General features: G+C 39.1%; 2 protein-coding genes across 11 annotated transcripts in view; both read left to right on the forward strand.

Moving 5' to 3' along the window:
• KIF21A (kinesin family member 21A) overlaps window positions 1-12,143 on the forward strand; it is a 90,868-nt gene extending 78,725 nt beyond the window's left edge. For all 10 annotated transcript variants that reach the window (XM_061467456.1, XM_061467458.1, XM_061467462.1 and 7 more), the window contains 7 exons: window positions 506-642; window positions 2,326-2,506; window positions 2,860-3,024; window positions 3,678-3,795; window positions 5,648-5,818; window positions 8,661-8,860; window positions 10,891-12,143. In XM_061467456.1, the coding sequence (XP_061323440.1) occupies window positions 506-642; window positions 2,326-2,506; window positions 2,860-3,024; window positions 3,678-3,795; window positions 5,648-5,818; window positions 8,661-8,860; window positions 10,891-10,984 (1,066 nt within the window). In that variant the 3' untranslated portion in view covers window positions 10,985-12,143. The remainder of the gene's footprint in view (window positions 1-505; window positions 643-2,325; window positions 2,507-2,859; window positions 3,025-3,677; window positions 3,796-5,647; window positions 5,819-8,660; window positions 8,861-10,890) is intronic.
• A 1,448-nt stretch (window positions 12,144-13,591) lies between these two features.
• The window catches only part of LOC133276559 (sucrase-isomaltase, intestinal-like), a 58,379-nt gene continuing 57,699 nt past the window's right edge, over window positions 13,592-14,271 (forward strand). The window contains exon 1 of the mRNA XM_061467467.1: window positions 13,592-13,724. Within this exon, the coding sequence (XP_061323451.1) occupies window positions 13,679-13,724 (46 nt within the window). The 5' untranslated portion in view covers window positions 13,592-13,678. The remainder of the gene's footprint in view (window positions 13,725-14,271) is intronic.

Genomic DNA, 14,271 nt, shown 5'->3' on the forward strand with positions numbered 1-14,271 from the left:
GCTGTGTATGGGGTGCAGTAGTAACCTTCCTTAGGTATACAAATGGGCAGTAGCTCTCCAAGCCTGCCTTCAGAAGGCAGTTGGTGTGATGTGCCTTCTGAGATTGTAATTGGCAGCGTACATCATGTTTGCTTCATTTTTCAATGTGGTATTAAAACTAAGATGTCTTTATGCAATCTGCAGTCTTAAGGGTGGTCCTAGGCATCCAGGAGCTTTAAGCATCCTGGATTTTTTTTAGCATTACACACTTTCCCATGTAGCCAGCATTCAGCATCTTGTCTTTTCATTTCTTCATTTTTGTATGTGGTTTCCTTTAACTGATAGTCCAGAGTTGATACCTGTTGAAGCTAAATAGTAAAAATCCTTACATAGTTTATGAAATGCATTCAGCTGTTCTGCCCTCACATGTAAAAAAAATGTTGGTTTTTTTTTTCCCCTACATTTAAGGAAATTAATTTTATCTGTATGCTACTATACCAAACTCACATTCTCTTCTTTTCTTTAGGGGGGTAATTAACCCATTCCCTGCTTCAAAATGCATCCGCTCATCCCCACTTCAATGTATCTATACAGCTGAAGGACATACCAAGGCTGTGCTTTCTGTTGATGCAACTGATGATCTTCTCTTCACCGGATCTAAAGGTTAGGCAAGCTCCATGTATCCATGCTGGCATCAGAGGGTGCTTTGGCAGCCTAGGGTATTTTGAAGTTCTCAGTTTGTGCTTAGTGCTGTAAACACAGTGAAAAATAGTGAGGATCCGTTTTGTGGCATAAGCTGAAGAAAGATTTACGGTAATTACCTACAGGTTTTTAATTCCAATGTGTAGTATTTGGCTGTTTAGTTGTAGTGGAAAAAGTACTGTCAAGAGTAACATTAATATTTGTTGAGTGATATGATGAAGCCAATCATGGTAACACATGCACACATGACATGCAAATAGCCTCGGGGTAGGGTTAGAGCTTGGAATTAGCACATCCTTAACTGTGTTGCCTAAGGAGTTTGAATAGTCTTCATGGCATAGTTTCTTCAAGCAGAGCTAAGGCTGTTTTCTTCTTCCCCTGTGTATCTCATTGCCTATCTGTTGTGCGTGTCATCGGCTGTTATGAGAGGGACTGGAATTTTAGAAGTCACTTAACTCTTTACTGAATGGATTAGACAATCTATGAACTCTTCCAGCTGCTGGAAAACAGTGGTTTTGAAAAAAAAAACACTTTGGTGGCTTTCCACTGTAATCACTTAGTTTGGCTTGAAGATAACATAACCAGACATTAACAGTTACTTTTCATATCACCCAAAAAGTGATTTTCATGTTCTCTTCTTTTTCCCTGAGCCTTTTCATATAAGGGACTTATGGTAAAAGACTTGCTATATTCTTAGTTGTGCAGCTGGAACTATAGCAGACTTATTTTCTCCCAAATAGAACCTGTGTGGTAATCTGTGATTCTTTATTTGTTTGGGTTTTTTTCTGTCCTGAAGTATCAAAGCAAAGATGAACTAGAGTGGTGGCTGGGGGAAGTTAATGCCTACTGACAGGGAGACTCTCATTTTCACTAGTTCACATAATAGATAAACTCTGAAATTTCAGGGCATTCTTTTTATCCCTATATTAACATGGAGATAACCCCATCAGATGCAGGTTTTCCACTGCTAATAATTAGGTATGTTCCTTATGGTTATCCTGCTAGGTGGCTGTTTAAAAATACTAAGGCACACTGTTATAGTGAATTGGAAACCTTTTGGTCTTGTAAGTTTGAAGCCAATGTTTTGGCATTTGGGCAAGCGTATACAAATGCAAAAAAGGATGTGTATATTTAACTTCAATAAATTTTGCTTAGTTGATATTTCTCTTCATCCTCCTAGTAATTATTCCAGTAAAAATGTACTTGTAAAATATGTGGAGTGATGCAAATATGGTACAAGGCAATTTTCCTGTCCTCTCCATCTGTGTTGAAAAATTCTTGAATGCTTCCATGCATTTGGGATTTTAGTACACAAAATGCTGCAGTATTTAAAGTCCTTTGCCAGTCAATGAAAACTGTGACTAAAGCACTTATACTGGCATTTTTAGATGCTCCTAGAGCACCAAATAGTTCTGATCACTTCTCACCTTTGTAGTTTTGTTGTGGCAGTCAGTACTGTCATGCTGAACCTCAAAACCGCTCCTGAATGATGCTCTTAATGAAGAATTTTTGAACTAAAAATTGGGTTCTCCTCTTCATCTGTCATCATCCAAACTTCACAGCCTCTAAACTGTCTGTATCTTCACTTTCCTTGAGATGAAATTAATTAATTTTGTTTCCCCTTTTTTTTTTGTCTCTTATTAGATCGTACCTGCAAAGTCTGGAATCTGGTAACTGGACAGGAGATTATGTCTCTAGGAGGTCATCCAAATAATGTTGTTTCTGTAAAATATTGCAACTACACTAGCCTGGTCTTCACAGTCTCAACCTCCTATATCAAGGTGTGGGACATCAGAGATTCTGCTAAGTGTATTCGGACATTGACGTAAGTATGCTAAACCTCAAATGCCAAATAAGTCTTAATTTTAGATAGATTTTTATTAGATTTAATTTGATAGTGCAGCACAGTGTAGTTTAAATACACTCTTGTGGCTAGAAGCTTTCTTTATATGTTCAGGCTTAGCCTGTATGGTGCATTGGTAATATATGAAAACACAAACCACTTTACATTTATGCCTGTAGTCTTTTATCAAATGTTCAGTATTCATTCATTAATTAAAAAGGCTTATAGCCTTTTTGCTCAGGTAAGTAGGTTTGTTTTTAGACAGCATGCAAAGCAGGGAGAATAAAATACAGGAGGTTTGTGTTTTTCATTTCCTCATTTCTCCCTGTACTCAGGTCTTCAGGCCAAGCAATGCCTGGTGATGTGTGTTCAGGAAGTACTAACAGAACAGTCACTATCCCAGCTGGAGAGAACCAGATCAATCAGATTGCACTAAATCCAACTGGTACATTCCTCTATGCAGCTGCTGGAAACTCAGTGAGGATGTGGGACCTGAAAAGGTACTGAATGCAAGCAGAAGAGACTGTTCTTGAGGTAGTTATGTGTACATACGAAACAGTGAATGAAGTGTTTCCTGTTTATGGTAATGTCTGTAACTTTGTCAAAATATGGTCAAGATATGAATCAACTAATTCATGCTGTCATGGTTACTGAGATAATGGAGGTGCTCATGATTTCCTTGTGTTAAGGTTATGGTGAATTGTTTCAGAAAGATTATTGGAAAACCACAAGATTTTGTTTAACAGGCACTTGTAAGGTGATGGATGCATGAATCCTGACTAGTGATTGTTGATAAGATGACGAAAGCTAATTGATGCAATGTAATATAACATGGGGCTATGATAGCCACACTATGATAGCAGTTTTCCAAGCAGAACTCACACCCAAAGGCGTTCAGAATGTAGAGAATACTTTGAGGCATGTGATTTAGCTTTAATTTTTTTAATTAGTATTTTACATAAGTAGAAGCTTTTGTTTACATTTGACATAAATTTAACACCCATGGATATGAGCAATAGGTGGTGTGTAAACCAGAGAATGAACAGTGAAGACATAAGGAAAAACAGATCCATTCTGGTAGAACTGTGCTATAGACTGTATTGGATATATGGGAAGAAATAACAAATCCTCATTTCTTCCCTTATCCTTGAAGATTTCAGTCTACAGGAAAGCTAACTGGTCACCAGGGTCCTGTTATGTGCCTTACTGTAGATCGAATTTCCAATGGACAAGATCTTATTGTCACTGGTTCAAAGGATCATTATATAAAGGTAAATCACTGGTATTTACTTATTTGCAGACCTCAGCAGAAGTGACTTGCATCTCCACATCTAGAATGTGATAGCTAAGATGAAACTTCTGTCATCAGTTACAGATTACAAATAATGTTCAGACTTCCTAAATTCTCATCCTGTCAGTGCTGATTTTCTTTCATGGTGGAGTAAGGGTAGATGCTTGTCTGTAGTTAAACTTTTTCTTAATCCCCAGTGAGTTGGACATCAGGTGTATGAAGTATTGTGAAAATATTTGTTAACACCTACTTTTAAGGAACATTTAGCTCTTTGAAGTATTTTAAGTCAATGCTTCTGTTTTGGATTGCAGACCTGATTTCTTCAGCAGAGACACTGCTCCCCACAGAAGATGGTCTGAGGTCTAGCCCAGGCTCTTGCTTAAGTGGGGGAGGAGAGAGAAGTCAGTACATCTCAGCCAATGGGCCCAGTGAAGCACTCTAATAATTGCTTCTCTGCATAGTTCAGAATATTGGGTTAGTTAAGAACTACCATCCTGGCACATTAATGAGTGGGGGCACAGGATGTGATCACGTAAATGCAATTTTGTCATGCTGCCAACTCATGTGACAAGCAAGGAGGTAGAGGGGCTTTTTGAAAACAGCTGTCAGCAGCCAGAGGGCTTTATCTGCCATTCTTGCTTGCTGTGGGCAGGCTACATAAATCCTCATGAGGCCACCTGCCTCTTGACTTTCATCACTAGAATATCCACAGATATTTTGGCCATGTGCATGTGCTGCACAGCAGTGGCTGTTCTGCAAGGTGAATGCCTCCAGAATTGTCAGGCCACTTTGGACAGTACAAGCAATCTGTATGTGCGTGGCCAGTACAGCAGTTTGGGAGTTCTCAGTGCTTTTCCGCATGGGTAGGTCTGTCACAGATACTGTAGTAGGTCTGGTCAGAGATACTGCTTTCCCCTGCCACAGGAAGGCACCCTCATGTCACCTGAGCCAGGAATATTCATCCCCTCTGTCAAAGTGCTTGATTTTTCTGATGTATTATTGAAGATTTTTCTTACAGCTGGAACTGATGCATGTTAATTGACTGCAGTAACTTTTCAAATACCTTTAACTCACCAAAGGTATTCTTTCACCCTACCAAGCTGTCCCTTTTTTACTGCCAAGCTGATTCATTTTAAAAGGTCAATGAAGAGCAAATAGTAGAGGATGAAGTCTGACATTTGCTTGTGAAACGGAGGTAGTGGTTTAATAAGTTACTGCTCATCTTTTCCTTCTCAGCTCAGTCTAAATGGGTGAGTTCTGGCTCACTCCAATGCGATATGAAACAGGATTGCTTACACTGCTGTCCTAGGGACAAAGACCTGATTATTCCTTAAATAGTTAAAATGGCCCCACTTGAACCTTAAGACCCTGTTCTTGGAGCACAGGCAGGGAGAAAGGTATGTCTAGTCCATGGAAAGTGTCAGCCTGTAATGGTATGTAACCCTTGACAAAACACCTTGCCCAGAAAAATATATTAATGCCTCTTCCTACAGCTGCCTGTGCAATTCTCCCACTCTAAGTCATGTTTACCATAATCAGCCCATCACACAGTGTAATATAGGCTCCTCTGATATTGTGTATTTAATAATCAAATAGTAACACTTCTTCCAAGAGCAGTCTTCTCTGAAGTCGGTGAAGAATTCCTGCTTCAGGCAAGAGGTAAAAGAGGAGAAAGGAATGGTTCTTGTAGATAAGTTCTATCAAATATACATCATGATACAGTGGCCTGTAAGAAGTTTTCCCCTGGAAGTTATTCACTGCATGTTTTCCAAGCTGGTTAGATAGCAGATAAGTTTGTGAAACATATTTAATCATGTATTTATTTATTTTAGATGTTTGATGTGACTGAAGGGGCTCTTGGAAGCGTAAGTCCTACACACAATTTTGAACCTCCTCATTATGATGGCATTGAAGCACTTGCTATTATGGGAGACAACCTTTTTAGTGGATCCAGAGATAATGGCATTAAGAAATGGGATTTGGCTCAAAAAGACCTTCTTCAGGTAATGCAAAAAAAAATACGTGGCTAATGTGACAGTCCTGCTGTACAACTGTGCTCAGGCTGTGTAAATGTGCAGGCTTATACAATGACTATTCACTTTAGATACTGATGTTTTTAATAGGGAAGGCACAGAGCACTAAGAAAGAAGTCAATAACGTACTTGATCTTTGCACTAGGAATGCAGTTGCTTTTATTTTAAGTGAATGTAGCATCAGGAAATGCTCAAGTAGAGGGCTTGTGGGTTTTGTTTTTTTTTTTGCTTTGGTATGTAGGCAGCACTTGCCTCCGCTGTGATTGAAACCATTGGGTATCATCCCTGTCATTGACAAGTTGGTGAATTTTGGACTGAGAACTCAATGACAAACAATGCTTGAGATTAGGCTACAGAATGTTTTCTTGTGAAGAGGGTTTACAACCTACCTCACTCCACCCAGCCTTTTGCTATGTAGTGTTTACAACATGCACAAAACAATCTGCTGTTAGAAGATATTTGCTGTAAGCTTTCACTGGGGAAAAAAAAAAGAAGGAAAAGCAGGCAAGAAGGACCTCGCATCTAGGGAAACTTTGAAGCTCATTGTAATTTGTTTGACATGGAGAACTCTGGCTACTTGCTGCAAGCCAGGCTATTCTTCTAGGTCTTGTGAGAGGCGGTTGAGGTAGAGAGAGAGTTATTTGAGACTGTCTGAGAAATGGAAGGCAGAAAAACAAATGTCAGAAAATACTGTTGGTTTTGCAAAGGTTTGGTTAGATACCAATCATTTAATAATTTTTGGAGAGAGGAAGGGCATGTCTGTTTGTGCATTTAACGTGCAGACTGATAGCAAGGAAATAGACGATTAAAGTTTTGAGACATGAGAGAATAATGGACTGGTCACCTTCAATAAGTTCTGTGTACTTAGTATTCCATAAATACAGTTTTCTGGACCTTTTTTCAAAATTGTCTAATCAGGTGTCAGTTCCTTTTCAGAATACTACTAAGACTTCACATTTAAAATAAGGATTCAGAAATCCAGCTTCTTGCAGAAAATGTTCACTTGGCCTTGACATTGGGCTTGGGACATCTTATCTGTCTGTCTAGGGGAATGCATTAAGCATCTTGTTAGAAAGAACAGCAGGAGCATAGGAACAGGAAACATTTTGTATTCTCAGAATGACTTTATTGAAATTGTATTTAGGGTCTTCAGTCTTGCATTTTAGGCTCATTAAAATTTTCTGCCATATGCACTTTTGCTATTGCAATTAATTTAACATCAGAATGAATACAGGAGTGGGGTGAAGTTGCATGTATTAGTGGACTAGTTGTATTCCTTAATTTTCTTTTGGTGTATGTTCATAAGTTCTATACTTCATGTTCCTCTGTTGGCTTTAAAAGTAGAGCTTAACTTAAAAGATCTCAAGCTTCCTTCTTTTTATTTCTACGAAGTATGTATTTTTCAAGGGGGTGAGGCTAAAGCATTTGACAAAACAATTTTTATTCACTGTCTTTTAAGAGAAGTGCTTATTTGAGGGGTAATTCAGGATGAATGGGTCCCCTGGAGGTCACACATTGCAAATTTGGTCCAAGCAAGGCTGACTGTAGTTAGGTCCGGTTATGAAAGGCTTTGCCCATCTGAGGTCTCAAAATCTCTAAGGTCACAGACTGCAGAGCTGCTCTGGGCAACACATTGCACTCCTTAAGCTACTCGTCTATGAATTTGCCTCCACTCATATCCAGATAGAATTTCTGTTGTTGCAACTTTCTTTTGTCCTGTACACTTGACTGTTCTAGATGAGGGAAGATCAACCTGAAACAGAGCTGAGCTGCTTTAAATTATAAATGCTTACATTTCAACAGAGGTTCTGTTTTGGCATACATGTGTTAAGCAGGTCTGATCCCCTGTAATTGGTGAATGCTATTCAAAAGAATTTGGAGATGGGGATTCACTTGCTGTAATACATCCCAAGCCACAAAACACTGCTGTGACAAAAATTGAGATTTATAAGAACCACTCCTCCTCCCAGTTTCATGAAGTGCTGCAGGACCCGACCATCAGTGTTGTGATAGCAGTATATGTTATAGATAAAATGTCATGATGATCCTAGAAAGCTGAATGTACTTCCTAATATGTGAAATGCAGCAAAGCAAAGCGGTTCCTACCAAAGTGAACTGGAGAAGAGCTATTCTTGGTCCCCTTAAAAGATAGCAAACTTGTGCTATTATACAGTGATGGTACCAAATGGATGTTATTCTTAGCTGGTCTGTGCAGCATTTTGCTTTCTGAATTAACAGTAAAATACTAGTGAGTGTCTTTCCTTGATAAAGAATTAATGTGTTGTTGAGTGCTACATCACAACATCAATTTATAATGCATAATGGGAAAAGAAGAAAGGAGTAAGGCAAATATATCTATAGTTCTGTCTCCCTGGTATATTTTTAAGCAGAGTTCTGGATATTCTTTTTATGTGTTTTATAGTTTGTAGACAGACCTGAAACAAAGACCATATGTTCAAATATGCATTTGAACATTGTTCAAAAATATGCATTTGAACATACGCAGATTTAGCATCATCCTAAATTAATTTCTGTTCCACATGGTCAGCTGTACATATTGGATTTTCTTCTTGTTTTGCAGTACTATTTCATAAAGAAAAACAAACTCATGGTACAGAATTAGCCTCTTGGAAGATAACACCCTTCTTGCTCTAAAGGAGGAGAAGCTGCAGGGCTGGGATATACCCAGAGTCATGTAGCAACTATTGCAGGACAGGAATCAGGCTTGGAACTTGGGATTTTGCCATTTCTGCTCTCATTCCTCTAGAAGCTTCTGCAGCCCTGTGAGACTTGCCTGCCTTCTCTTTTCCAGCAAGTTCCTAATGCTCATAAAGACTGGGTGTGTGCTCTTGGCCTGGTACCTGGTGCTCCAGTTCTGCTCAGCGGCTGCAGAGGAGGCACCCTCAAGCTCTGGAATGTGGATACCTTCGCACCCACTGGGGAGATGAAGGGACATGACAGCCCTATCAATGCAATCTGCACCAACTCCAGCCAGATTTTCACAGCTGCAGAGTGAGTTTTTCTTTTCTATGAATCTTTCTTTTCCATTGCTCCCAATAGAATTCTGTCTACACAAATGCATTTAGGAGAGCTTCAGCAGTGTCATTTCAGAGCAAGCATGGGGAGACCCAGTCCATGCGCCTGAATGCTAGTAATCTACTGCAGTGATCTCCAAGGTGGGGTGCATGCACCCCAGGGGATGTGCAACATGATCCATTGCGTTTCAGGAAGAAAATATGAGAACTTCAATAGTACATGTGTATCATTTATAAGTGAATAAATACACATGAGGGTGTGTGCTCAGAAAAATTTTAGTGGTAGGGATGCATGATCAGGAAACGTTGGATACCAGTGATCTGCAGGATGGCAGGTAGAATTTGGTAATAGCTGAGAACTTTACCAGCTTGTCTCTGCAGTTGGGCTCTTTACTGCCAGGACTGATCCCTGGCCTGTGGGAATTTTTCTAAAAGCCATGGTATGCGTTTGATTTTAGTTTGATTGAGTGTTTTGTTTGTTTTTAAGTGCTGGCATATAGCAGAAGCTTTGCAAGCCTTCCTATTGTCCTTTAAACACCTTGATTGGAATATTTGCTTTCTCACTAAAGTGAGCAAATTCAGTAGCTGAAACCTCAGGGAACCTGACCAAGAAAAATGTCTCATTCTGGAGGAAGCTAACTTTGCTGCTGCCTCCTGCATTTAGTGGTGTAGTCTGAGCACAGGAGCTGAGAAAGCTATTGTGTTATGTTCTAGTGCCATTTGCAGAAGCTTCTGGCCTTGTGAATTGAAAGCAAGTCTTAGAGCAGGATTTCAGAGTTGCCAGGTTGCCACCTTTGGTGGGAAATTTTTATACTTGGGCATTAATAGATGGGATAGAGATAACAAAGCTTGTGTCTTTGTTTGTCTAAAGATAAGGCAAGTAAGGTAAGTTTAGAACATGCATGTATCTGAAATTTGTTATTACTAGCAAAAGAAAATCCCAGCCTTTTGGCACTTGTAACCTTGTGGTGAAGGCCTCCAGAACTTGGGGTATTATTCACAATTTACATCAAAGTGAAGGCACAAGTCAGAAAACCTCTGTACTGTGATAAAGTCTGTCCTGACTGCTGCTTCCTGGCTGGTTTTGAGGGGGTTATAATGAAAGCATGAGTCAGTGTTTGCCTGTCACACAACTCAATGTTTGAGAAATTCATAACTTTTACACCTCTTTCACAGGATAAATTGCTATTTAAGAAGACCATTTTACTTTTTAATTATGCTAATAGAGTTTTTAACATATTCCATGTGATGTTTTACTTACACAAACTTTAAAATTGTGTAAATAATGATTGTTACCAAAAGTACAGAATTATAGTTTGCTTCTCCTGGGTTTCTGAATATCACCTCACAGGTATGTTTTCCAGCAAAGGGTTCTTTTTGGAGGGGGGAATTAAGATTTTGTATCGTCTCGTGGTTCTGTGCTTTTTTTACCTTATTATAGACTGTCATCTCTCATGCAAACAGAGCAAATTTCATGTCCTATTCGATTTAACACGTTATAACTTTTCACACTTTTTTTTATGGTCAGGAAGTAGCCTTGTTCTGTTGAGTTTATCTCTCTAATTCTGTAGTGCACTGACTGTTTGCAGTGGTCTGCTGAGTTGCAAACAGTTACATGATAGAACCTGTTCTCTGTCAGTCTACTTAAGCCTGTTACCATTAGCTGTATTTTAAAAACAAAGTAATAGCAGAGTAGGATTTTTTCTTTCTTTAGGTGTACGATATTTATGTTTGTCCAGATCCTTAAATGTAGTAGCCAGTGCTGCGTTAAGGTTAGAGAATTTTAAATGTTGTACCTGTTAGATTACAAAATCTCCTGGAAGTGGAATGACCCTTGCATATCCATTAAAGAAATATTATTTTGCCAACAATGCCTTTCTGAATAAATCACTCAAGCTTTTAAGAAAGCTTCCTTCTCATTCCCTGCTTCCCCCTTCCCTCCCCAGTACCTCTCCCTCATCAGCTTAATTGCCTAGCTCTCTAATACTGCTTTGGTTTGGTTTTCAGTGACCGGACCGTGAGGATCTGGAAAGCTCGAAACCTCATGGACGGACAGATCTCAGATACAGGAGATGCAAGTGAAGATCTTGCCAGTAATTGAAAAGATAGGGATAAAGGAATAGATCGTTGAATTTGAGGTGCACTCTATGCAGTTTGCTGCATGCTTATTAGATAAACACTGATGGCTGGAATGAACTGACAATTAGGAGTGAACTCTTCCACTAGACCTGCTGTCCTTAAAATATGTACTGTATTTAAGAAAAAAATAACCTCTTGGTAACCAGCGTGTGTCTCAGTGGTCACATATATGTCTATGTATTATGGCTGGAATTGTGTGCATATGTAATACTTGCAGTTTAAATTAACTGGAAATCAGTCTAATGAGTGTCTCAAAATTATAACCTGGAACATATAACAAGTGCTCTGCTGTATTTCACTCACCAGTATGATTAGCTGGTTTGCATTTTAGGGTAGCAGGGGAGTGATGATGTCCCAGTAATAAGCCTTTGATTAGGACAGGCAGTTTCAAGATTCTAAAGGTCACTCACACTGTTGTTAGAGAAGTGGAGTGAAGAAGCTGTTAATGACACATCTATCTGACACAGCTGTATCCTGCTAACAGAATGCCATGTGATTTGTGTTAATGTTAGCATAGAATCCTTGTTGACCAAAGTTGTGCAGCAGATGTATACTTTGTGCTCAGGACTAGAACTCAAATGCTTATAAACTGGATTTGTTTTATTAGTGTTTTGCCTGTATTCTGTAATGACTAGGTGTTCTCAGTGTCATGACAGAAATATATCTTAATCTATTTTTCTTACAGATTTGTTTCTATCATCTCACATTTTCTTTTCTAAAGCAAAATGTCTTTCCTTTTTATCTAATTTTATATGCTGCTAAATGTATTTTAAATACACAGTTTTGCAAACCTTGGCTTTGAGAACTGAACCACCTGTATTGGAAAAAGCTATGTAAATAGATGGTTGTACAAAGAAAATATCTTATCTTGTGCCTGTATGACTTTTAAAGCCCTTAGAGTGTGGATATTGAGGGAGGATGTATAATTTACGCAACTGTTTTGAACATTAATTTGTAAATTCTGCAGATTTTAAAGACTTACGTAGATTGAGATACACTGTTTGGATATTGAGCTTTTTTTGGTTGATGTTTGTTTTGGTTTGTTTGTTTTCCAGGAAATACAGGTCTGTAAATTATAGCTTATGTAGGTAATGCTTAAATAAAGATGTGACTGTGAACTACTTCTTGGTTTTGACTTCTTCATCATGCTTGCTTATAAAAAATTCACTTCCCTTGCAAAGGCCCTGAATGTAGAATGCACAACTTTACATAATGCAGTGGAGTAGCTTGCTGAGTAATATAACCCGTAGGTTATTCTGGTATCCTGTGTTTGTGTTCTTGTTGGCCATTATTTGTGTTTTGATGGTAGATAGGAATGCTGGTAGGATTCCCTCATACTAAGCACAGTACAGAGTTAAAATAAAGCAGATGGCTCCTGTTCCTAAGAACTGACAGTTCTTACCTTATTACATATGGTCTGTCAAACAAAATATAGTTGTGATGCTTTTTCCTGATCTTGGGGAAATAATTTCCTTCTCAGCTCAGCTTGAAAGGAGATGAAAATAAATGCTGCTTGTGATCTGAGGTTACTGTTTTTTTTCCAACTTTTGGCACAAACAAGTAAAGGTACATATTGTTAAGGAACTATGTATAGGTTAGTTAAAATAAATAACAGCCATATCAATTAGTGTTTATCTATCTTGCTTTTTGACTACTCAAAGGATGCATGCATGCAGGATTTGGGACTACAGCACACCTTCAAGCAAAACTCCCAATGGAGAGTGGGTTTACATACAAGACTCGTATGAGAGGCTTTGTGTACCTGTGGAGGGCCCCTATTTTGCCTGGCCCAGCGGGTAAAGGCCATGAACAAATGATGCCAACATGTTGGTGACCCCTGATTTTTGAGCTGAATACTCATGGCTGTCATCTGGGAGCCCTGGGTAGTTGTGGGGTGTTAGTGTGTGTGTTTAGTGTGTGTAAGAGTCATAAGAACGTTGTGGTTTGCAACTGCAGGACAAGAGTCCTTACAAACCTAGTAAATAGCAGCCTGCTGTCAGGTAGTCTGGTTTGCAGGTGCTTCTCTGGTGATGCTTGACAGCACAGACATCTTGTTTCAGGAAGGCAGCCATAAAACTTAGAGAATGTGTGTATAGAAAGATTCTGGGTATCTTCCTCCAGGAAGACATTCCACCTAAACCAGCTCTTACCATAGAACACACCTTTATTCTGAAAGTTCCTGTCATCAAGTAATTGGAAGGAATTTGTAAAGGTTACACTTATCAGTGTCTTGTTTTAATGGAGAATTCTTCAACTGTTTTTCTCTAAACTTTTAATTTGTACTCTGAAGTTAGGTATGTGACAAAGGATAATGTGAAATCGGAAGAAGGCAGGTGCTTGTCTGAAGGTGTTTGTTTAAAAATGTGGTGTCTGAATTTTTTTTTTCTATGAATTCTAAAAAATCATGGGAAAATCATTCTCCAAGTTGGATTTCAGAAGTTAAGCAAAGCTTGTGGACAAATTGCTGACTCTATCCCATCTTATCTGCTTAGATATGTTCTTAAATCCAGGGTCATGTGTTACGATTAATCTCATGTAAGGTACAAATGGTGAGAAAATATTTGCAGTGGTTTTATGATATATCAGTACAAGTGCTTATTGTGCCCCTGCCTTGTATAAAAGGCTCCATGCCGCTGGCAGAAATTGCCCTTTGACCATGGAGTGGATCAGGAGCCTGTGCTGCTTGGCTGTTGTTCTGGCAGGTAAACATAAGGCACCTGTATTTTGCTGTAGGCTTTAAAAACAGGATATAAATGTGATAGCAGAAGAGCTATTAGGAGAGGCAATCTTTTTACATGGAAAAGGAGACAACTCAGAGTGGCCTTAACTCCACCTGAGGTGAATCTGTGGCAGGGCACCAGGACTGGCTTGTTCAGAAATACACCCCAGTCCAACAGCATATTCAGCTCTTGGGCACAGCACAGACACTGGAGTCAACGGGACCGTTCAGCTGCCGAAACTTGCCCTGTGCTTCGCTAGTTTGGCATTTTCTTTGTCCCAGTGTACCAGAGGTTTATTTGGTCTAGATCTAATAAAGGGAGAAAAATCTTACTCTGCCAGGTAAAGGAAGAGGGAACCTTTGCAGCAACCGTCTTTGAAACATATGGATGAACCCGGAATGTAAAGACTAATGCTATTGAATTAAAAGGTCTGTGGTAATACTTTAATTCCTTGCTTATGCCTTACTGCAGCAGTTCCTAATCCAATCTCAGAAAGTTGAAGTCAAGGTTTTTAAACGGCAGTGGGGAT

The sequence above is a fragment of the Pezoporus flaviventris genome, unplaced genomic scaffold (assembly GCF_033815535.1).
Source record: "Pezoporus flaviventris isolate CSIRO_AGI_PZ_B2104156 unplaced genomic scaffold, CSIRO_AGI_Pfla_v1 ptg000045l, whole genome shotgun sequence".
Taxonomy (NCBI): Eukaryota; Metazoa; Chordata; class Aves; order Psittaciformes; family Psittacidae; genus Pezoporus; species Pezoporus flaviventris.